The sequence below is a fragment of the Lissotriton vulgaris genome, chromosome 7 (assembly GCF_964263255.1).
Source record: "Lissotriton vulgaris chromosome 7, aLisVul1.2, whole genome shotgun sequence".
In the NCBI taxonomy this organism is placed as follows: domain Eukaryota; kingdom Metazoa; phylum Chordata; class Amphibia; order Caudata; family Salamandridae; genus Lissotriton; species Lissotriton vulgaris.
In genome coordinates this window covers 183,192,071-183,218,228 of record NC_141695.1, presented here as the reverse complement: position 1 = coordinate 183,218,228, position 26,158 = coordinate 183,192,071, and the positions used below count along the sequence as shown (strand labels likewise).

General features: G+C 40.8%; 1 protein-coding gene across 3 annotated transcripts in view; it reads left to right on the top strand.

The window, feature by feature from the left end:
- Positions 1 to 26,158, top strand: part of LOC147701147 (sialic acid-binding Ig-like lectin 13) — a 506,089-nt gene that overhangs the window by 461,910 nt on the left and 18,021 nt on the right. For 2 of the 3 annotated variants that reach the window (XM_086929910.1, XM_086929908.1), the window contains one exon: positions 24,901 to 24,991. The exons of the other annotated variant lie outside the window; for it this stretch is intronic. In XM_086929910.1, the coding sequence (XP_086786036.1) occupies positions 24,901 to 24,991 (91 nt within the window). The remainder of the gene's footprint in view (positions 1 to 24,900; positions 24,992 to 26,158) is intronic. 3 annotated transcript variants of the gene reach the window in all.

The following is a 26,158-nucleotide window of genomic DNA, read 5'->3' as shown; positions in this document are numbered from 1 at the left end:
ATATGGAGGTAGGTTTAAATGGACTAAGCCCCCCGCATTGATGAATTTCAGACAATGCTACGGGCTGTGTGGGGACCAAGTCCAATTCCATTCCTAAACTCTCCATGCTTCTTAGAGCATCTAAATCTCTACCTGTCAGGTCCGCCGACTCAGTTCTATTCATGCCAAGTTGTTTCTTTTTTGGAAGTTGGTGGTTTCTGCTTGAAGTTTTTTTGTAGGTTTAATTTTCGGGTGAATTTGAACAGGTCGATACGTGTTTGAGTCAATTCCATATTTTTGTCAGGGCAGAATGAGAGTCCTAATTTTAAAATCGATTCTTTCTGGAGTTAGGACCCTAGATGTCAAATTGATAATCATTGGACTTTCATCTTCTATTTCTTTTTGTAAAATCTCTTGCTCTGTGTTATGGGTGGCGAGCCTACAATCTTTTTGGTCCCCGCCTCGTCTTCCTCTTACACCCTGTTCTGTTGGTTTGCCTCTGCCCCCTTGCAATTGTTGTTTTCTGATCAACTTGAATTCTCTGTGAAAAGGAGGTACGCTTTCCAACAGTCCACTGTGCCCTTCCTCACTGGATAGACCACTCATAGATACTTCAGATTCTGAGGTTTCCAGGACAGCTGTCATAGACTGGACTGTAGTTTGTCGCAGTTCTTTTCTAGGATTGGCAAATGTCAACACTCAGCCCAGACTATAATCCTTCTCTTCACGATCAAAGTTTTCCTCCTTGCGCTGTTGTATTTTCTGTTCATAACTCTTCAATCTTTTTTTCAGCTGTTCCCGTTTGTATTTTCTGTTCATAACTCTTCAATCTTTTTTTCATCTGTTCCGGTTTGTATATATATATATATATATATATATATATATATATATATATATATATATATATATATATATATATATATATATATATTCACAGAAAAAACCATAGGTTATAGACCATATATAGTTAGTAATTAGCATTTACAAAACCTTGAAAATTCACTGAAAAAACCATAGGTTATAGACCATATATAGTTAGGAATAAGCATTTACAAAACCTTATTTTACTCGCATAAAACCATTGAAATTCCATATATAGTTAGTTGCACTAACTATATATCGCGCACCCGCAATCCACTGCTGATGATGTCACATATTACATCATTCATGACATGGTCAGTGACATCACTGATGACATCACTGATGACATCTCAAATGACATCACTGATGACATCACTGATGACAACATCCAGTGACTGTATGTTTCTGTAAAGTTAAAATATGTCTTACATATTGAAGAATGAGTGGATGTATAAGTGTCTGGATGAAGGATTTAGTAGGTGCATGACTGACTGTATGAGTGAGTGATTAAATATGTCTCACTGAGTGCATGGGTTAGTGACTAAACTGTCTTAATTTGTGCATCATTATGTCTGTTGTTCTGTAAACTGCTGCATGTGTTGATCAGTAGCTATATGAGTAACTATATGGGTTATTGATTGGTTGCCCAAGTATTTGTATGGGAGACTGAGTGTGTGTGTGGGTGGCTGGGAGGTGTATGACTCTGTGCATAGATGTGTGAGCAGTTGATTCACTAGATCTATGGGTTCAAAACTGCATGTGGAAACAGCTGTATGGGCGGTTGACTGTGTGCATGAGTGTATTGGTGAGTGAATGGATATCTCAGTGCTACATGTCAAAGTAAGTACATATGTAAAACACAGTACATGTGAGAGTTGACATATATAAATAACTGTGCATAAGAGCCAGTGAATGTGTGAGTGGCTGTATGGATCATTGTGAACTTGTATCAGGGATTGTATAAGAGAGTAAATATGTGTTAGTATATGTTTGAATAAGTAAAGTTTGTATAACTGTATAGTTGAGGAAATGGAGGTGTGATTGATTCTTTGCATGACTGACTAGGTGTGTGAGTAACTCCATGGATGAGTGACAGTCTGTGAGTGTCTGTTTACACTGATTGTATCTAAGGTTATATTAGAGTCTGAAGAGGTTCATTGTATTATCACATGAATGATATCATCAGTGATGTGATCAGTAATGTCAAATGAGATGTCATCAGTGATGTCATCAGTGATGTCATTTGAGATGTCATCAGTGATGTCATTTGAGATGTCATCAGTGATGTCATCAGTGATGTCACTGACCATGTCATGAATGATGTAATATGTGACATCATCAGCAGTGGATTGCGGGTGCGCGATATATAGTTAGTGCAACTAACTATATATGGAATTTCAATGGTTTTATGCGAGTAAAATAAGGTTTTGTAAATGCTTATTCCTAACTATATATGGTCTATAACCTATGGTTTTTTCAGTGAATTTTCAAGGTTTTGTAAATGCTAATTACTAACTATATATGGTCTATAACCTATGGTTTTTTCTGTGAATTTCATTGGTTTTTTAAAAGCTAGTATCTATAGCTGTAAAATGTATTATTCTTTAAATCCCAAAATATATATAGATATTTATTGATAATTTTTTTTAAATATTTTTTTCTTCGCTTCTAGTTCGCGAACCGGGAAGCTTTCCGTTAGCTCATCTTGTTGCCGCGATCTAGTTCGCGAACCGGTCAACGTTACGTTAGCGGAACAGTGACGCGCCGCGGAAGCGCGACGTATCACGTTATCGCGTAATGCGTCTAATGACGCGTCGCGTTAGCGCTCCCGGAAGTGCTCCGGACAGCGAACCGGAAGCGATCTGGGACGCGGCGCGCGCCGCGTAACGTAAGCGGAACAGGTCATGTGACTTGTTTATCAAACTTCTCATTGGTTCATTTCACTTTTGGTTTCCAAATGATGTATGACTAGGTCATGTGACCTAAAAATAACACTTTTCATTGGCTCAGAACTTTTGTTTTCCCCAAATCATGTAAACCCCTCCTTATTTCCTCACTCTGACTTTCATCTTGGTGAGAGAAAGACCATTTTTCTGAAGTTCCACAATGGCTTCCATTCTTGCTGCAGCTGGTGCACCCCCACCACCACCTCCACCTCCCCATAAGAAGAGAGGACCACCTAGTCAAATTATGACTAACAGAGAGGAGGAAGATGAGGAAGAAGAAGAAGAGGAGAGAGAGGGACAACAATTTGTTGATGAGTTGCCCCGGGTTTCTAAACGAAAAACCAGTTTCATCTGGCAGTTTTTCACCATCCCTCCTGGAACCAAGAAAGTGAATGCAAAATATGCCACCTGCCTCATCTGTGACTACAGATTGTCGAGAGGCACAGAAAAGAAGTACAGTATGGGGAACTATACAATGCATCGTCACATGAGCAGGTGGCATCCCTTGAACTACAGCCGGGCTGAGTTAAGGGATCTTGAAGACAATCCGACGGCAACTCCTGTGGCAAGATCTACATCCACATTGTCTTTGACGGGAAGAGAGGCACAAGAGACTGTGCCAAACATCCAACCTAACTTCCAGCACATGAAGTTGTCTTGTATTTACTGTGGTGCTATGCTGTCATATGGCAACATGAGTGTCAACCTCATGAACATTGCATATGAAAATCATAAATGCCCTAATGCACCCAAAAAGTAATTTTCTTTTTTTTGCTCCAGTTGAGCCGTTTTGAAAGCCTGTTTTTTGTTGTCTCCCCTCCATAAAAAACACAAAAAAAACATAAAACAGTTCTAAAAATACAAAAAAATCAAAAAATGTTCAAAAAATAAAAAAAAAATATAAAACAACAAAAACAAAAAAAAACAGTTCTTTTCAGAACTACCTCCCCTTTCAAACAAAATTGCTAGAATGTTTATCACTCTGGCAAGCTCTATTTCTTTTGGTTCGCTTCAAGTTCGCTGACCGGTTCGCGAACTTTAAGCGAACTAAAAAAATATTTTTTTAAAAAAAAGAAGAGTTAGTATAAGGGAAGTAAACAGAGAATAATGTAAAAAGAAAGACAGCTAGAGAGAGTAAATGAGAGATAGTGTCAATGACATCATCAGCAGTGCATTGCGGGTAAAAAGAGTGGAAAACATTTACCTTATAATTCTTGTTACCTTTTTTAAATATTTTTTCATACTTTCAATCTGTAAAACAAAGAACAAACATTTCAAAAAAAATTAAAACATGTATTTAAAAATTAGAAAAGACAAGGGAAAAGGTTCAAAAACAAACATTATTTGCCCTCCATCTTGTATCTTAATGCGAACGAAACACAAAATGGTGGACTCCCGTGACGCTTAAGGTTCGCTAACCGGGCAGCTTCCCGGAAAGCGGTCCTAAAAAAAGGCGGGAAAGTAATTTACAGAAAAACGACTAGAGACACTCTCACCAAATATAGATTAGCTCATACTACATAACAATCCCTTCCATTCTCACAAATTTCATTGAAATTCCATTTAGCCATTTAGCCTGTAGACCTCTCCAAGTACCGTGAGGTAAATTACTTCACAAAACACATCTGAAGTGTTGGAAATGACAACCAATGAAAATGTTACTTTCATTTTCTACTTTTATTACCTGACATTTGATTGGTTATATACCTGAATATATATAAAGGAAGAGAAGGAAACACAGCCATTTTGACTGCTACTTCTTGTTGTACATTACATTTGATTAGCTACTAAACACTTCAACTTGTTTGTGAAGGTAAGTTGTTATTTTTAAAACTGAAGTATATTGTGCACTATAACTTAATATGGTAGACTTTTTCTGATAGATATATACTATCCCTCTGTAGTAGTTATGGATTTAGATAGACTTCTCTGTTATAGTTATGAATGGAGTTAGGCTTGTCTTGGTTAAATCACATACACTTTTTTATAGTCCTATTTCCACTCTGATACTATACACTGCCAAAAGATAAATTCACTGATAAAAACTGCCTATCTAAAATTAATCCCAACAGTGCCCTATCTCTACTAATATATATTTTTTTAATCCAAATTTCAGGCAAAATGGAAGGCGAGCAGCAAGTTTCTTTTGAGATGGACCTGGAAGAGAGCAGCCAGGAATTGATTGAACCAATTGACATGGAATTTATGGATGAAAGCTTGGATAATGAACTGCTGCAATGTGTCCAAGCAGTAGATCTCCTCCTTGCAAATGAGGACATTTTGCAACCTCACAGATTGCAAACAATATTTCAAGAAAATAATGACATTTCAGACACTGAAATGTTAGAAAGTTTAATAAATTATGAAAAAGAATCAAAATAAAAAAAACACTTTAATAAAAAGAAAACAAAAAAAAAAAAGAAAAACAACAAACAATTAACATACAGTATTAGAAAAGTCTTTCATTCTTTTATCCATAAAGTTCGCTGCCCAGAAAGCTATCCGGTTCGCGAACTTGGCGCTTACCACGCAAAAAAAAATTTTTTTTTTGGGACCCTCCTAGGCCCTTTTAAAACCTCCACATAAAACCTAGGGGGTCAACGAGGATCTACTATGCCCCCTTATGGTAATTTCCCCCTTTGTTTAGGCCTCCTCTTGTCTCTCGATCCTACCGAGAGACAAGATGGCGGCCGCTCCGGACTGTTTAGAATGTTGACAGACACCGGAGGGCCAATCAGCTTCTCATCGCAAAGTTCCGTTACGCGAAAGGTTCGCTAACCGGATAGCTGCCCGGAGCGCTGTTACAGATATATATCTTGATTTAAACGTTAATTTCTCAAAATCCACTGAAGCACATATATTGAGACCTAGCAAAGGCACATCAGGCTAACAGTCCCTACAATTTTGCCAAGTTTCGTGAAAATCCATTCAGCCGTTCGGGCTAAAAGTGAGTCCAACCGCCCTATGGAAATTAACATGGGAAAAAGGCGTTTTGGGACCCCCCTTTTTTCTCGGCCCCCCTCCACAAAACCCCCCCAAATTTTCAAGGGCTGCTCAGAAACAAAATGTGCCATTTTCCTGAAAATTTCAGCCAATTCCGTCCACAAACGCAAAAGTTATTAGGCATAGAATTTTCAGAAATCCCATAGGGAAAAAATCCTAACTATATATACCTACTGGCGACCGCCAGTAGGTAATATATATATATATATATATATATATATATATATATGTATATATATATATATATATATATATATATATATATATATTCACTGAAAAACCCATAGGTTATAGACCATGTATAGTTAGGAATTAGCATTTACAAAACCTTGAAAATTCACTGAAAAAACCATAGGTTATAGACCATATATAGTTAGGAATTAGCGTTTACAAAACCTTATTTTACTCATACAAAACCATTGAAATTTGCATATATAGTTAGTTGCACTAACTATATATCGCGCACCCGCAATCCACTGCTGATCATGTCACATATTACATCATTCATGACATGGTCAGTGACATCACTGATGACATCACTGATGATATCTCAAATGACATCACTGATGACATCACTGATGACATCTCAAATGACATCACTGATGACATCACTGATGACATCTCATTTGACATTACTGATCACATCACTGATGACATCATTCATGTGATAATACGATGTACCTCTTCAGACTCTAATATAACCTTAGATACACTCAGTGTAAACAGACACTCACAGACTGTCACTCATCCATGGAGTTACTCACACACCTAGTCAGTCATGCACTGAATCAATCACACCTCCATTTCATCAACTATACAGTTATACACACACCTTACTTATTCAAACATATACTAACACATATTTACTCTCATATACAATTCCTGATACAAGTTTTCAATGATCCATTCAGCCACTCACACATTCACTGGCTCTTATGCACAGTAATTTATATATGTGAACTCTCACATGTACTGTGTTTTACATATTTACTTACTTTGACATGTAGCACTGAGATAGCCATTCACTCACCAATACACTCGTACACAGTCAACCACCCATACAGATGTTTCAACATGCAGTTTTGAACCCATAGATCGAGTGAATCAACTGTTCACACATGTATACACAGAGTCACACACCTCCCAGCCACCCCCACACACACACTTACTCTCCCATAGAAATACCTAGGCAACCAATCAATAACCCATATAGTTACTCATATAGCTACTGATTAACACATGCAGCACTTCATAGAACAACAGATATAATGATGCACAAATTAAGACAGTTTAGTCACTAACCCATGCTCTCAGTGAGACACATTTAATCACTCTCTCATACAGTCAGTCATGCACCTACTAAATCCTTCATCCAGACACTTATACATCCACTCATTCTTCAATATGTAAGACATATTTTGACTTTTCAGAAACATACAGTCACTGAATGTTGTCATTTGAGATGTCATCAGTGATGTCATCAGTGATGTCATTTGAGATGTCATCAGTGATGTCACTGACCATGTCATTAATGATGTAATATGTGACATCATCAGCAGTGGATTGCGGGTGCGCGAAATATATTTATTGCATCTAACTATATATGCGAATTTCTATGGTTTTGTGCAAGTAAATTAAGGTTTGGAAATGCTAACCCCTAACTATATATGGCCTAAAACCTATGGTTTTTTCAGTGAATTTCAATGGTTTTTTAATAGCAAATATCAAAAGCTGTCAAATGTGAAGTACGTGATAGGTAAAAACATTTTCGTATTTATGCACACTGATGTACTTTGAACGCTGCCCCCCCCCCTCGCTTTTCTCTTAGCAGTACTCTCTCTTTGCAGATAGTGAAGGGTAGTTAACGCAGGCCTTTGCCCCATTTGTAATCCGTCGTGTCTGCTTCTCTCTTCATTTGATTGATTGTTATCCAAGCATTTACTGTTTTAAAATTGGTTCTCTTTGGTTCATTCTCTATTTACAAACAAGCACAGAGTCGCAATACTCAGTTTAGTCTTTGCAGATAGTGAAAAATCGTTTTAAAAAACAAAAGGAATCGAGCAAAATCAGTAGGCCACTAATGGGATCTCTTTTTGACCTAGCTAAAATAGAAACATTAAAAACAACCCCTCATGAGAAATACGAAACTAGTGAGATGAACTGAGCTCCACACGATGATGGCTGCAAGACAGCTTGGCTCGCCACCCACCCCACCCAAAATAACGACAAACCCTATGCAAATATTATAAATATATACAACACACCAGCAAAGTAACAAGGTAAAACATTTTATTAAATAACTATTTACATAACTATTTTATACTTTTAGTTGCCCGATCCGGCTAGCTCAATCGATCGAGCATGAGACTCATGCACTCTGATCTCCTTGGCCTCAGTCAAGCATCAATAGTAAAATTTTAATACATGAGTGTTCGTTCATGGTTTTGGTCCCTGAGTTGCTTCGATTTCACTGCCTTGCACAAATGGCATAAGTCCTGGATGTTGGTGCCATACTTCAGAGTTCTGAGCAGCGCTTGTAACACTGTCTAAACCTTATTTGCACCTGCTGCAGCTTCACTATTCTCAAAGTAAGTGGGGGCCGTTTGTGGACCTGACTGCATTTGAAAACAATGTGATACGGTACCTCCCTAAACCGCATGACGGAGGCCCCCGAGGGGCGGTGTCATGGCACGGACTCGGAGAAGACGCTTGGCTCCGACCCCCTCCCCAAGTCTTATAGCCCTGGTGTAGCCTGAGATCGCACCCGACATAGGCGGCCGGCTCCCGGGGTCAAGCTGTCTTTGACGTTTTGTAGCCTTTCGAATTCTATCCTTAGGCGGCATTGTCTAATTCCCAAATAATCTGCAGTTGAATCTGTGGTGAAATATAATAAAAAATGTTATTAACCACTATTACCAAACAGTAAATCAATAACAGTAAGAACTAGATTCGACAATGCTATAAAAAAAAAAAAGTATGCACAAGGGTGCAGGGGGTATCACTTTGACACCCTCAAAACAGGCACAGGTGCAATGTGGCAAGCAAACCAGCCCTAAGGGCAGGTCTGCCTTTCACATGACATAGGTGTGCGAGCACACATGTGCATGCACACCGGAAACGGTATTTTACCATGAAGTTTCATTTCATGCTAAAATACCGATTCGTTAAGGTCTTTGGGACTCAGAAGACTCCCCCCTACATAACAAATTAACAGAATCAGTAAAATTACCGATTCGGTATTTTACCGAACAAATAATTTTTCCGATTCTATAAATGTAGATTTACCTACATGTGGCCTTGGATTTAAGCCCCTACATACCGATTTGCCATTTAACGATCGGAAACGGCCGAAAACGGCCGTAACCGGTCGGTAAATGGCCTGAAACGACCACCTACATCTGGCCCTAAGTGTGCATGCATTTGATTTCAAACAAAGTTTTAAAACATTTTATGTAAAACAATAATACACCTAGTGCCAGATGTAGGTAAATCACATTTACCGATTTTGAAATACCGAATATTACCGAATTTTACCGATTCGGTATTTCAAAATCGGTAAATGGGATGTAAGTACCAACATCTGATTTATTACCGATTCCTTAAAAATTCGGTATTTACCGATTCGGTAAATACTGAATCGGTATTTGCTATTGAATCCTATGGGCCTTGAAGCCCATAGGATTCAATTCAAATACCGATTCAGTATTTACCGAATCGGTAAATACCGAAATTTGTCAAGGGTGCAGGGGGTATCACTTTGACACCATCTAGCACCCCCAAAACGGGCAGGTGTGCAATGTGGCACACAGACATGCCCTAAGGACACGTCTGTCTCTCACATGGCATATGTGTACATGCACAGATGTGCATGTACACAGGAATCGGTATTTTACCATGGATTTGTATTCCCTGTTAAAATACCGATTCTGAAAGCCATGTGCCACTGGAAAATTGGCTACCCACATTTCAATCTTGCATTTTCGGTAAAATTACCGAATGGGTAAAATTACCGATTCGATAAAATTACCGAAAATGCAACATTTAAGGGCAAATTAATTAATTTTACACATGGGGGCATATTTACAAGGGCCTTACACTACAAGGAAAATGACTTCAAATGACCAGACACACATGGGGACGTATTTACAAGGCCCTTGAACCCGGGGGAAGTGACTTGAAATTGCTAAGCACACATAGGAGAGTATCTACAATGCCCGTGCAACACTTATGCATCATTTTTTACATGTACACCGTAACATTAACAACACAATTACATCATATATCTGTTCCGCAAAAGCGACACATTGCAGGAGTCACATCATTTTACCATCAAAAACAATTTCACCTTTTGGTGACTCTTCCATTCTGAACATTGTCCCACAATCCATTTGACCTGAAACGATTACACAAATAAAACATTTGTGACTTTTAAATTTCCGGAGAAGTATAATTCACCAATACCTTAACCCCTTAAGTGCTGCCTCGGTGCATTGGCCGACGGCAGCACTACCTCCCCAGTGCTGCGCACGACCATTGGACGTCCATTCAGCACTAGTTCCAATGGACAGCGCAGCACTGGGGAGGAATGTTTAATAGCAGCTATGAGGTTAAGAAACATGGAAGTGGTAAAAAAAGCCAAGCTTGACGTTACGGCAGCCACGAGGTAGCTAGGCTCCGCCACCCCCCCACTGCTCCAAGCATGTCTGTCCCACCGCCGCCACGCCCATTAACGGTAACATGAAATAGATACAAATCAGCAGATACCTACCCCCATTCCGGAAACTCCCGAAGTGCAACAGGGCCACGGTTATGCCCATCTGGAAGATGAGGCCTCGACACGTGCAGGGCAGCCGTGGGGTGGATGGCCCGAAATGTACTGGTCTCCCGATTCCCTTCTTCTGCCGCCTTGCAGGCCACGGGGGGATGTCTTGCCTCTGCCTCCGACCCCCCCCCTCTTATCGCCTGGTCCGGACATCACGAATATCAATGCCAGGTGTCTGCGTGGGGTGCGCTGGGAGGGAGAGGCGGCGCGAATGAGCCTCTCCCACCCCCCCAGGTGGGGGCCCCTCAACTGCACCCCCAACGCTCCACTCACCCAACAAAAGGGTCGTCGCATAAGGTGGACCAGGAGAGGAGCCTAGGCCGACGGTATCTTCTTCTTTTTTTCAATAATGGCTGGGACCACACTGGGGGGGGATGTCTTGCACATGCCACCGACCCCCCCCCCTCTTCCCTCGTATCTCCTGGTCTGGCCCCGGCTTGATATGAGCTCCCCGTTCGGTCCTGAAGCAGCGCCCTGCAGGCCATGGGGGGGATGTCTTGCCTCTGCCTCCGACCCCCCCCCCCCCACCTCTTATCGCCTGGTCCGGACATCACGGATATCAACGCCAGGTGTCGGAGTGGGGTGCGCTGAGAGGGAGAGGCGGCGCGAACGAGCCTCTCCCACCGCCACAGGTGGGGGCTCCTCAGCTGCACCCCCAACGCTCCACTCACCCAACAAAAGGGTTCCTCCACTCTTGCGATGCAGCGGCGCTGCACTCACCCGACAAAAGGTCTCGTCCACTATTGCGAGGCAATGATGCTCCGCTCACCCAGCGGGGGTCTCGTCCACTGTTGCGGTGCAACGACGCTTCTAGTTTCCTGCGACCAGAAACGTTCTCCTCAACTTTGAAGATTCTATAAGAGCCACGGGGGCCCCCGACCCCCGATGGGAAATGACTGCCATAATCACACACGGAATGACCACAACGTAGCCGCGGAACGTCGGCGCGCTCATGCCGGCGCCGGCCTCAGTCTTGAAATCACCAAAATCCTGCAAGACTACCAACTTGATCAGTTCCGGTGTGACACCAGTATGACCCGGTAGGAGAGATTGTTTCCTCCCATCCCACTTTCACTGATGGTTCATTTCACCAGTCCCCTCTGCTACCCTTCAACGAAAACTTTTGGACTGCCGAAAGAGGTCCCGGTCCAACCACGAGTTGGTGGAGACATTTTGACTATACTTAGACCTTCCTGACCTCACCCAAAATGGCGCCGGTACAAATGAAACTCTCAACACCTTGTTGTGCCTCGATTGCTCAGCCTTGATATCATGAGATATGTATGCAGTTTTTAGCACATGAATTGATATGGGATGAGACTGATTATATGTTCGGACAATGAATTGATCCAGGATGGGTATTGATTATACGTTCGAACAATGAATTGACAAGGGACGGGTACTGATTACACGTTCGAACAATGAATTGATATTAACTTCTAATGCATCATTGATTACTGTATTTATTATTGAAGGTTTGAATTGTCAACACTTTTGGTACTTGCTCACAATGAATTATCGATATGATTTTGTTGCACTTGTCGCACTTTTTACTATGAAATCAACGACCACTTACTCTGTTATGTTTTCCACAAATAAATACCCCCCCCCCCATTTTCAGTTCCAGCCTGCTCCGTGGCCGGCCCACGGGGTTGTAAGCCCGTATTTGGGCACCAACATTTTTATTAAAGGTTTTTTGAAAAAGCAAACGTAGTTGTAACGCGTAGATTGGTAAGTTTCGAAGAAATGGCCACTGTTTCCGATTTTTTTTTATTTTTTTTTTTTTAAAAAAGCAGGTGAAATGAAGCAGCTCAATTAGTTAAGGGTTAAAAAGTATAGTACGCAGAAACATTGAAAATATGAATGGTCCAGGTTTGTTGTGTGTTTTTCATTTTTCCACAGCATAAAGCATAAAGCAATCGATAAAGATCCTGGTATTTAGCCTCTACTTTATATGCTACCTGTATCAGGGAAGTTGTTTTTAAATGCCCCTAAGCCACCCCGAACGAATGTAACCTGGCCCCCCTAGTACGAACGAAAACGACCCCGTACCACTGTAGGTTATCTCTCTTCCTCAAAAATGACAAAAATTACTTTCTAGAACGTTTTGGACAATGATGATTTTCATATGATCTATTTATTAAAGTAATACTCATCTCTCCGCATGAAATCAATTTTCCACATGCTACACAAGTCAATCTCATCTGCCTAAAGTTCTTTTACAGATTTGGGACCGTTTCCCTTGCCTCTGACTCACTTATTGCTAAGTCATTGGTGGATGTTTTTGCCGGTCGGGGATTATCCACCAAATCTCGAAGTTGTGCTTTAGAATAATTAAGAGAGTGCCACCTCTCCATGTGCCGATGCATGGTATGATTACCATAGCTATATTTTTTTTCGGTCCCTCTCGAGAGTTTTTTTTTTGCAGATGAGGCAGGTAACAAACCTGGCATTAACTTTCTTTTCATGAGAAGGAAAAGAAAAAAATTGCCAGATAAAATTCACTTTCACATGGGACGTTCTTGGCATTTCTTTCAGAAACTTTTACCTCACTGTGTCATTTCTTTGTCTATCCTGGTTAAAGCAATGTCATGTAAATAGTTGTGTAAAAAGTTTTTTTTAACGTGTTTACTTTGTTGGAGCGTTGTATATATTTATAAGTTATTAAAGTGTTATAATCCTACAACTTTGTTGAAGTGCTATATATTTTTAATGTAGACAAAGTAGAAGGGTTGTAGGAGCACTCCGAATTTATCTGAATTTTACTTTTATGTACACTGGTGCTGCGATTATAAAAGGGTTGTCAGTCCTGGTAATGAAAGATCGTTATGGTGGTATTGGGTTACCACCCAATCGCGCACTGTTCACGTGGCGCTCTGGCGCTTTATATTATCTTATTGATACAAACTGTATTTTAACCACTCTAGTGTTTCATTTCATTCATTTATTTCTTCTCTAACTCATATTATTTTTCATATAAGTTTTGATTGCATTATTTTACATGCATATAACTTTTCATCATTGACATTTATCACAGAACAATTTCATTTCATGTTTGTCAACTTATACTTGGCACATGTATTATGATCAACAATTTTATGAATGAGCCCAATGCATTTCGGCACTCGAGTGTGCCTTCATCAGGGGCAGTATCTACAAAAGGAAATGAAAAAAATATGGTGTAAGTGTCTGTTTTTGGTGGGGGGTTCTGAAGATGTATAACTTTGATGTGTGCCTACCTGATAGTTCGGGTGGTCAGTGAACTGTATCCTGTCCCTGAGTCTCTGTACAAAACATAAGTGTAAGCCACTCTATGATAAGTCCATATGCACATATATTATAACTCACAACTTGCCATTGATTGTCCTACATACCTTGAGCAACTGTATCTCAGATCTCTGGGAAAAAAATAATAAGCAACCTGATTTTAATTATTTGTGTTTATGCATTCAAAACCTTTTCCTGCATTTTCTGTAGTCAACATACCTTGTTGGACTGTGCCTCAGAATTCTGAAACATATAAATCAGATCTATCTCTTAGTTTTTAATGACGGTTAATGAACTACTAAAAAACGGCTCGCTGTAGCTTGCCGTATTTACCTTGTCTTGTTCTGTGTCTTCCTTATCTGAAAAACCGAGATACAACAAAGTGAGCACCCTCGCGGTAATACCTGAGTATATACCACTGTTCTGATGGAAACGCTGGACCCATACCTGTTTTCTAAGTTACTGCCGCTCTAAACGATTTCCATGTTCTGCTTCGCGTTTAGGTGGCTGCAGTGTCCGATTGTTATTAACTCCGTGAAACTCTGCGTCAGTTTCGCGGTTCTAGAAACTAACAAAGGACTAATAGACGTGATTTGAAGAAATCGTAGCGGCCATCTCTGACTAGTTAATTGAATGTATGAGTTGGAATTGCTGGCGCGCTTGTCGCTCCAAACGATACCCTCGTGCTACATCACTTTCTGATAATATCACTGCCTGCCTGTTATGGCCCCGTAAAAACTCCGCGTCAGTGTCACAAAGTTAACAATTGACGACGGACTGATCAACATGATCTATGGGATTCTTGATTTTCGAAGCGGCCATATTGAACTGGTTAATAAAAGGATCAACTTAAAGCTATGGCTCACCTATGTCTGTTTTTTAATTTTGCTATATGGTTGACTGCTATACCTAAAATAAACCCTATCCGGAGTCTATGCTATTATTGTCATCCAATGGCAAAATCAATGTTGATGTTGGATTGTTATCCTGCTGTTGTGACTGGATGTCTGTTTAACAATGTATATTCTACAAGATCTGGTTTTAGTGGTATTGTGCATATGTTAAACTACTAACTCATGATATGTGCACTTCGTGCCTGGGATGGGTTGTGTATATCACTGACTCATGTAGAGGGTGCTTGTTGTATTGAGAGAGAAAACATTTAAGGACTGTGTTGGATATCATGTCATCATGTTATACATTATCTGAAAATACAATGTTATAACACCATCCAATTACTAATGCGTTTTTCAACATAAATATCTCATTTGTATCATCTAACAAGCTGTTATATCTCCCTGATATTAAAAACAATGTTGTCTTCTGCAAGCGTGAAAACCTCACTGGAGAATTATAATGCAGTGTCTCTTCTTCAACTTGAAATCTTGTTAATACCAGTACCTATAGGAAGCATGCTAAATCATACTTGTCATTCAGACCAGTTGGTGTCATGGTATTCAGATATTTTATCCAAAAGAGTTCACGTTGTAATAGTCTTTGATGATTGTTTATGCCTTGTCTTAATGATACTTGTTCTAGAATTTGAAATCTCAATTGGGATATGCTGTGTTTCTCTAGAATCCAATGTTGTACCAGTGGTGAGGTCAAGTTTTTGTTCCGAATGCGACTTTTGTGTTCAGATATACGCACTTTTATTTTTCTCTCAGTCTTCCCTACGTACATCCTTCCACATGGACATTTGATTCCGTACACTACATTTTGCGTGTTGCAATCGCTTGTGTGTCTTAGACGTATTTGTTTGCCTGTTGTTGGGTGAATACATGTATCACCTATTATTGCATTGTTACAATTGACACAATTGTGGCATCGAATCGTCCCTCTGTTGGTTGAAATTTCTTCTGGTTGGTGTTTGAGTTTTAATTTTTCTTTAAGATTTAATCCTCGTGTGTACGCATGTAGTGGCAATTCTTTGAACAAACCTTTGAAATCCGGTTCCTGGGATAGTAATTCCCATCTCTTATTAATGATTTTTTTGATTTTGTGTGATTGGGTGGTGTATTTTGTAACAAATACCATCCTTTCCTGTTGTTTTTTTGGTCGTGATTGCAGTAACGTCAATCTGTTCATTGTGGATACTTTTGCTATCTGTTCTTGCAGTATATTGTTTGGATATCCTCTTTGCTCATATTTTCGTACTTGTCTTTCCAAGGTTTTTTCACATGTCTGTATGTTTGAGCATATACGCTTAATTCGGATGAATTGTGATAGTGGTAGATTTTTAATCAAGCTTCTGGGGTGACAACTCGTGTAATTAAGGGCACTGTTCCGATCCGTGGGTTTTGTATATAATTCAGTATCAAAACCATTAGCTCTTTTGGTGATTCTGACATCTAAGAAGTCAATTGTTTCATTGCTTATCTTGTGAGTGAATTGGATTCTTGTTTCCACCTGGTTGAGTGCTCTTATTACCTGTTCTAGTTTTGCCTGTGTGTCGTCCCAGATTAGAAATATGTCGTCTATGAAGCGACAGTAAAATTTCACGTGTGTCCATTCACTCCAGCTCATCATGGTTTGTGACTCAAATTGAGCCATAAAAGTGTTAGCATATGCTGGGGCCCCAGCAAAGCCCATGGAAGTTCCAGTAAGTTGGGCAAAAAATGTGTCTTTCCAAACAAAATAACTATTGTGTAAGCAAAACTTCAATAGTTGCATCAACAGGATCTTTTTGTCGGTTGGTATGTCATCCAGTTTAAGTAATGCCCACTCCACTGCTTCAAGACCTGCTGCATGCGGTATTGATGTATAGAGTGCAACCACATCAATGGTGCACAATATCCAATGTTCTTGATATCCTTCCTGTATCCAGGCCAGTTTGTTCAAAAAGTCTGTCGTGTCCCTGATGTATGAGCCCCATTGTTGGACAAAATGCTGTAAATGATGATCAATGTATTGTCCAATGGGATCAAATATAGATCCGCACCCTGATACTATCGGTCTGAAGGGTGGGTTAGTCGGATGTTTGTGAATCTTCGGGATCATATATATCCGTGGTCTTCTTGGATTGTTGGCTATTAAAAATGCTACTGTATTTTCATCCACTGTGTCGTTGATTCTGGCTGCTTGTAATATGCCTTGTAACATCCTTTGCAGTCCTGGTGTAGGATCTGAAGTCAACTGTAGATATGTGTCCTGATCTAAGACATGTTCATTTACTTTGTGTTCATAATACTGGGTGTCCATTAATACCAATGCTCCACCCTTGTCTGTAGGTTGTATGGTCAATTTTGCGTCATTAGCCAAGTTGTTAATGATGTGGTCTTCAACTTTTGTCAGATTGGTGTACCTTTTTCTCCTGTAATCCAATGTTTTTAAATCATTTTTCACCATTATCTCAAAGGTGTCAAGCATTTTATGCGATATTGGTGCTTGAAATGTGCTTTTCGGCTTAAATTGTTTTTCTATGTGTTCCTCCTGGGGATCACCCGATTCAACAACATTCCCAAAATAATGTTTTAATTTCAACTAAGAGATAGATCTGATTTATATGTTTCAGAATTCTGAGGCACAGTCCAACAAGGTATGTTGACTACAGAAAATGCAGGAAAAGGTTTTGAATGCATAAACACAAATAATTAAAATCAGGTTGCTTATTATTTTTTCCCAGAGATCTGAGATACAGTTGCTCAAGGTATGTAGGACAATCAATGGCAAGTTGTGAGTTATAATATATGTGCATATGGACTTATCATAGAGTGGCTTACACTTATGTTTTGTACAGAGACTCAGGGACAGGATACAGTTCACTGACCACCCGAACTATCAGGTAGGCACACATCAAAGTTATACATCTTCAGAACCCCCCACCAAAAACAGACACTTACACCATGTTTTTTTCATTTCCTTTTGTAGATACTGCCCCTGATGAAGGCACACTCGAGTGCCGAAATGCATTGGGCTCATTCATAAAATTGTTGATCATAATACATGTGCCAAGTATAAGTTGACAAACATGAAATGAAATTGTTCTGTGATAAATGTCAATGATGAAAAGTTATATGCATGTAAAATAATGCAATCAAAACTTATATGAAAAATAATATGAGTTAGAGAAGAAATAAATGAATGAAATGAAACACTAGAGTGGTTAAAATACAGTTTGTATCAATAAGATAATATAAAGCGCCAGAGCGCCACGTGAACAGTGCGCGATTGGGTGGTAACCCAATACCACCATAACGATCTTTCATATATTTTTAATGTGACACATAATTGTGAAGACTTTGATGTACAAAAAGGCATCCCTGGAATCTTCCGCTTCAGGCTGGGACCCACACACCCTCACAGTGAGAATCCCCTCCCCAAGCACAATACAGGATGGTTATCAGATAGTAGGAACGCGTGTGGTGTGACGGATCTCATCGGGTGGGGGCCTTGATCTACTGTAACTCCTTTGAAGAGGGGTGATTCTCTACAGCTTGGGCCATAAACTTCATCTGCAGGGCTAGCTGATAGCCTGGGACCGGCCTGGACAATCGGACACAGAGAAAGAGGAGTGTCAGAGGGTGCGGTAGTGAATAGGGTGAAAGGGAGGTGTCGGGCGGGCACAGGGTGTGATTCTCAGGGAAGAGCAGCGCAAATGGGGGGAGGTTTATGGCCCATGCATGAGAGAGAGAGCGGGGGTGACCAGTGCGTAGGGGAGATGCTTGCGGGGGTGGGGAGCCATGCTGAGGATCGGCGGCGTTCAGAGAGTGTATATATATATATATATATATATATATATATATATATATATATATATATATATATATATATATATATATATATATGAATATATCTATAACATTTCTATGGCAAAATGAAACCCCTCATTTTGTTCCTTTGCAAATTAAATGTTTTAAGTGTTAACACTTTATTCCAATCAAGATGACTTCAGGTGTGCCATACTTTTGTCATAAGTAAGACTATTAGCGCTCTAGTTGTTCTTTAGAACACTCTGGGACATTCTGTCACTGGGCTATAGTTGGGCTACATCTGGCTGATATTTGGGCTACATTTGTTTTTTTTTGTCTCTGGTGGCCATCTTTGGGCTACATTGGGCTACAATGGGCTACATTTGGGCTCTAACATATATATAGCCCAATGTAGCCCAATATATATTTTTCAAAGTTAATTTTCGTAAAAACCACTGGAGCATATATCTTGAGACATAGCAAAGGCACATCGGGCTACCAGTCCCTACAATGTTGCCAAGTTTTGTGCAAATCCATTCAGCCGTTCGAGCTAAAAGTGAGTCCAACCGCCCTATGGAAAACTCAATGTTAAAAACACGTTTTGGGACCCCCCTTTTTTCTCGGCCCCCGCTTGACGAAACCCCCCCAATCTTTTAGGGGACGCTCAGAAACAAAATGTGCCATTTTCCTGAAAATTTCAGCCAATTCCGTCCATCAACGCCAAAGTTATTCAACATAGAATTTTCAGAAATCCCTATTCAAAAAAATCCTAACTATATATACCTACTGGCGACCGCCAGTAGGTAATTACCTTACTGGCGGTCGCCAGTAGATAGTTATAGTTAGGACCTAGTTTCCATGGGAAAATAATTTTTTGTTTTCCCAATAACTTTGGCGCAAGTTGACGAATCTTCAGGAAATTTTTAAAACGTATGGCCAGCTCCGGTCAGCTCTTATCCTAAAGGTTTTGGGGCGATTTGCCAAGCGGGGGCCGAGAAAAAAGAGGGGGTCCCAAAACATGTTTTCTCCATGTTATTTCCTATAAGAAACTTTTGACACTACTAGAGCCCGAACTGCTGAACGGAATTACACCAAGTTTGGCAAAAAGTTAGTGATTTAGAAACCGCCCTTTTTTTACGTGGTGTAAATCCTTTCAGTAGTTGCTGAGAAAATTAAAGTATCGATATATAGAGGCACGGAGGATCCGCACACCCTCCTGACCATGAGCTTTATGCTAATTGGCTGTCAACACTCCAAACCAGGAAGTGTTGGCAGCCATCTTGTGACTCGGTAGAACTGAGTCACAAGAAAACAAAACAAGAAAAGGGGGCAGGGTACAAAAAAAAATCAGGGCCAAAAAAAGCATTTTTTTCAAACATTTCGGCGAAGTTTGTACTGGACGAGCCAAAATGTAAAACAAAAATTAGGCATGGGCTCCCGCGCTTCATTTAATTGAGGCCCCCGGGTGGTCCAGGTCCCCGGGGCATTTGCTAAAAATGTATGCGGGAGCCCGCGGGGCCCCCGCAGGCACCGGGACCACCAACGCCCAGGGCTTGATTACAGAGTTGTGGCGGGAAAGCAGCCCCGGTTTCCCCCACGGTCCTCAATGAAGAGGGCTAGCCCCGGGGAATGGGGTCCCTGGGGCTAGAAGTGGCCTGGGAGGGGGGCTACGTGCCCCCCTCCTTTGTAAAGATATAAAAAAATATATATATAGTGTGCATGCCCCTGGGGATGGAGTCCCCAGGGCTGAAAATGGCCTCAGGATGGGGGCTGCGCAGCCCCGTTCCAGTTAAAAAAATTAAAAAAATAAAATTAGGGGTAAGACCCTGGGGGATGGGGTCCCCAGGGCCCATATATATATATATATATATATATATATATATATATATATATATATAAAGGAAGGAGGGCCACACAGACCCCTTCAAGAAAAACAAAATGTAAACAATAGTTGGCATCACACCGGAGGCCTGGCCACCTCTCAGCAACACTATGCAAACACACCCAGTGGCACATTTTAAGTTGGGGAATTAATTCCCTACAATCATGAGGGTCCCTGGGGGCCAAGTTGCCCACCAGGTACCTCCAGTTAGCGTCACAGGGCTATGGGCACAGGCACAGGGCGCACTGTAGGCGTACCGTACGCGTACGTGTGCGTACCCTTACATGCATGAGTGAGTTTCTGATTGTCTGGCAGTCGACTGTCAACATTCCAAACTGTCCAAACCAGAAAGTGTTGGCCACCATCTTGTTTTTCAGGAGAACTGAGGCACAAGAGAGCCCAAAACTAGAGTGGAAAACACGAAAAGGTGGCAGGGTAGAGACCCCCCAACCCTCTAGCCCTTCTCAGGGGGTCCCAGAAGGACCCCCAAAGGCAAAAAAAAAAAAAATAATAATAATTCAAAAAAATCGAGGGGTACGCACACCGTACTCATACGGTACGCGTACCGTGCGCGTACCCCGCTATTTAAAAAATAAATAAAATTTTGTTGCACTTGGTGGTCCTTCTGGGACCCCCTGAGAAGGGCTAGGGGGTCAGGGGGTCTCTACCCTGCCCCCTTTTCACGTTTTCCACTCTTGTTTTGTGCTCTCTTGTGCCTCACTTCTCCTGAGAAAGAAGATGGCTGCTCAGGTGGTCCCAGAAGGATAATAACATATATCAACGTTATCCGCTAATAGAATAGCATTTACCAAACCTTTGAAATGTATTGAAAAAAATATAGGTTTCAAGCCTGATATACTTAGGAATTAGCATTTAAAAAAACTTGCAAATTCACTGAAAAAACATAGGTTTCAGGCCTTATATAGTTAGGAATTAGCATTTAAAAAACCTTGCAAATTCACTTAAAAAAACCATAGGTTTGAGGCCTTATATAATATTATAGTTAGGAATTAGCATTTAAAAAACCTTGCAAATTCACTCAAAAAAACATAGGTTTCAGGCCTTATATAGCTAGGAATTAGCATTTTAAAAACCTTTCAAATTCACTTAAAAAAACATAGGTTTCAGGCCTTATATAGTTAGGAATTAGCATTTAAAAAACCATTGAAATTGCTCCTATATAGTTAGTTGTACTATCTATATTTCGCGCACCCGCAATCCACTGCTGATGATGTCACATATTACATCATTCATGACATGGTCAGTGACATCACTGATGACATCACTGATGACATCTCAAATGACATCACTGATGACATCTCATTTGACATCACTGATGACATCATCCAGTGACTGTGTGTTTCCGTAAAGTTTAAATATGTTTTACATATTGAAGAATGAGTGGATGTATAAGTGTCTGGATGAAGGATGAAGGATTTAGTAGGTGCGTGACTGACTGTATGAGTGAGTGATTAAATGTGGGGGGCACCAATTCCTGCATCTTGGTCTGGAGCGGAAATCATCCTGATTTATAAGACGGGTGATCGTTCCACTCCAGCCAACTATAGACCCATTAGCCTCATCAGCGCACTGCAAAAGATAGTTGCATGAGTGCTATTGGGTAGGATCCAGGGCTGGATGTCAGAAGAAGATATCTTATCCCCCTTGCAGGCAGGGTTCCAGTCCCATTTGGGGACCCTGGATCAAGCTTTTCATTTTGTCCTGCTTTTTTGGAAGGAGGTCCTTTTGGGTAGGGGAATGATTTTTGCTGCTTGTGTGGACCTTTGCCGCTTTCGTGGACTTAAAATTTAGCTCTTGTCCCTAGAGCTAAATTGTGGGAAGTTTTATTAGGATTTGGGATGCCCAAGGAGCTAGTTGCCTTCGTGTTGAGACTTCACAAATCCACTTATGCTCAGGTTCGATGGGGGAAACTTGGTGAAGTTACAGAGAGATTCGAGGTAGGGAAAGGCATTCGCCAAGGGTGTGTGTTGGCTCCCACACTGTTTTCACTATTCATTAACAGTGTGGTGCAGTATTTTGCTAACCACCCCACAGATGCGCCTATGCTAGCTGGCCAAAGGGTGCCCCTGCTCATGTTCGCAGACGACACCTTGATAATATCCAAGACAAGACAGGGGCTACAGTCTGCACTGTCTCGTTTTGAGGAGTTTTGCTGCGATTATGGGCTAGTGGTCAACGTAGAGAAGACTAAATTTATGGTACTCCATGGGTCCAGGTCTGTTAAAGCAAGAGTCTTCATGAGCGGAACACTCTTGGAGCAGACCGATGTCTTCACCTACTAAGGCGTCACCTTCGGCGATAAATTGAGCTGGAAACCCCAAATTAGGATCCTCGCTCTGAAACACTCCCAACTAGCAGGAACTTTGATCAAGGAACATACGATTTCGCTAACTAAGCCTGTAGCCCCAGCCGTTAAAATTTATAATACTAAAATCATCCCCGCCATTTTATATGGGGCTGAAATCTGGGGATTTGGTAATTTAGCCCAACTAGCAACAGCCCAGAACAAATTTATGAGAATGGTTGTGGGTCTGCCCCAATCCTCCCCCTGCATCCCACTCCTCCTAGACCTTGGTTGCCATTCAATTGAGGACACCGCACGGTACATGCCGCTGGCTTTCTGGAGAAGGCTTTGGATCACTCCTGAACTACATCTATTCGCTAGGGCTTTGACCAAAGTAAGGGGATTGGACCGTTCGCATAAGATCTCATGGTTGACTGGTATCAAAACCCTGCTTCTTGAAATGGGGATGAGAGACCTGTGGGACAGTCCAGAGTCTGTGGATTTTCCATCCAAAGAAATATATAGAGCAGCATATTGGAACTTAATTAAAACCATGAGGTATTCCGCCCTGACTAGTTCCTCTTTGTCTAGAGATTTTTGTGAGTTTAAAAATGAACCCTGCATGGAAAGGTATTGGGATTTAAAAACAAAACCCCAAGATCGTAAGCTCTATCACCAGTTTAGAGTTGAGTCACTCCCGCTTAGAAAGTTCACATGTAAATGGCTACCAGGAACCAGTGACAAATGCCCATTTTGCCCGGATTGTATAGAAGATATCGATCATTGTCTATTTATTTGCCCGGCGTACCAACAACCCAGAAGCATGTGGCTTATACCAACATGTAGAACCCTGGGAACGCGCTCTGCGCGGACTGCTAAAAGGCTACCAAAAACTGGTTGTAATGACATCGCAGTAATAGGTGTAGCTAAGTTCCTGAGTTGGGCTTGGGTTTCGCCGGAGAAAAACGGGAGGTTGTAATAGCTATATACTAATTTTTGCTGGGTTCGGAATTTTAAGAAATAAAATGTTATGGATTTTTTTTTCTCCTCTTTGTATTTTAGATTGTGTAAAATCTTGTGCTTGTGATATATTTAATTCTGTTTTAATGTATTGAATGTTAAAACTGTAAATATAGGTATTTATTTTCTTAACTTTATTACCAAATTTGTAAAGACAGATTTTATGGTGTTCTAACGGTTGAATCTTGTTGTAACATGTAATTAACTGACTGCCCTGTCTTTTAAGATGAATAATCGCAATAAAGACTTTTTGAATTTGAATTTGAGTGGCATAGAATGGAATGGCGTACAGTGGAGTGTGTTGCTTGAAACAGACTTACCATGAAAGTGGATGAATAGATTTTGATTTAATGTGGCAGAAATATAGATTATGATGTATAAATGCTAATTTTTGGCAGTAGGTGTAAATAGTGTAATAGTTATAGGTGTCAACATGCTTGGTAATATAATGGGCCATGGTATACCGTGGTAATTTCACGGTATACTGCACCACATACAAATGAGAAGGCAGTATCTGATTGCCTAATGCCTGCATTTGCAAAACATTAAGGGCTGCCATGTAGTTTTCAGCACACTTTTGCTGTGTTGTGGGTTAGTCCCTTAAATAGGTAAGTATTTGGTTTTATTGTTGTTCCCAAATTATTACCACTTTTTAAAAATGATTATAGGTAGAGAAATGTATTTATACTTTTCAATATATTTTTACAGCACTTTATGGATCTTTAGGGAGTGGTTGATGATAGCTCTGACTGGGATGCCACCTAAGCTGGTCTTTGAAACTGTTATGCATGTGCATGCAAACATTGATGAAATCCATCAGGCATAAGATTTCAAACCCAAATGTGTGTGCAGTTAAACATTCCATTACCATTAGACTCTGTTCAGTGTTCTCACAGTCAGCACTGACTTCAGTTAAACATGAATGCCAGTGCATACAAATGCTCATGCGTGCAAGGTTAGACATTGTTTTAGGTTGGAAGCAAAATGTATCTAGATTCATTGATACTGTTATGTAAGGGTACACTGGTGCATCATGAGGTAAACACTTTAAGAAGTCCTGCATTATCAGTTATAGATGAATTGAAATGAGGCGGATATTACATGTGAGGACTTTTTTACTGCAGGGAAAAGGATGCGAACATTGAGTCCAGTGATAAAATGGAAGTAGTGGGTGACAGCACCGTGATCTACAGTGCCATTAACAAGACCCCAAAGGTATGTGCTGTGTAAGGTACAGCCCAAGGGAAAACTCTGAACCTATGGATGCAGAGAAGGTGTTTTGGGACTCTTGAGTGAACTTTCTGATCTAACTATTATTTTATTTTTGTGTTCTTCTTTTGTGTAAAGTAATATTTTATTGACAATGAGGGCTGTCATACCTTTTGACGTCAGAACTACAACAATCAGTGTTTGAATACACTCATCAAAATATCTAAATAAACATGAGCTGTTGTAAATGAAGTTGCCACTGAAATGTAACCCAACTCCCCAGCGGAAACAAGAGGATCCTTTCAGAAAGTGGTGTTAAGGTTAAAATTCCAATCTGCCCTTCAGTAAAGAGGCTGGGCTATAAAACTATGTTTTTAGAAAAGTGATTTTATATTGAGTTAAGATCAGGACATTGGTACATGTGTTGACGTAACTACCAGAATTGTTTCAGAACTTGGCAAGCTGAAGATCCCTTTATGTTTATATTACTATGAGTGATTGATGGACCAGAGTGCTGATAAAATATCTGTCCAGCTCTATATGAGAGGCAGAACGCAGAGTGGTGGTTCTAGACTAAAATACCATCTGCACAGTTTGCCATGCCTTATTAAAAATGGGACTTGCTTTCCCATGTTTACTTGAAGAGCTTGGCTAGTATCCCTATCAGCCACCATGGTTATACTGGAACTGTGCATTTTGAGTTGACTTTCCGGCTTCTCTTAGTGATCTCATTTGTCTGACCAGACTCTTTCATCTTTCAATTTGATTTGATTTGTGAATGTATAAAGTGCGCAATTGCCCATGGGTGTCTTGGCGCTGGGTAGATGCAGAGAAACCAGGGATCTGCCAAGACTAAGGGGCCGATTACGATGGCGGTTTGTCCACCCACCAACGCTGTTGCAAAAGTGACCGCTCACCATAGGTGCAGCAGTCCCGCAAAATGGATTAGGATGAGCCCGCCACACCAGCGGTCGTATCCTGTATGTTTACATTGCAGCAGGTGGCAGCACCCGCCACAATGTAAAAATACAGGTTTTGCATGTGCATGTACAACGTGGCAGGCACCGTGCGGTGCCTGCCACCTTGTACATGCACATACAGCGGGGTACCATAGGTACCCCCATGTGCAGCACCCGCCCGCCCAGGGGCCCGTTGCGGGAGACCCGCAACGGG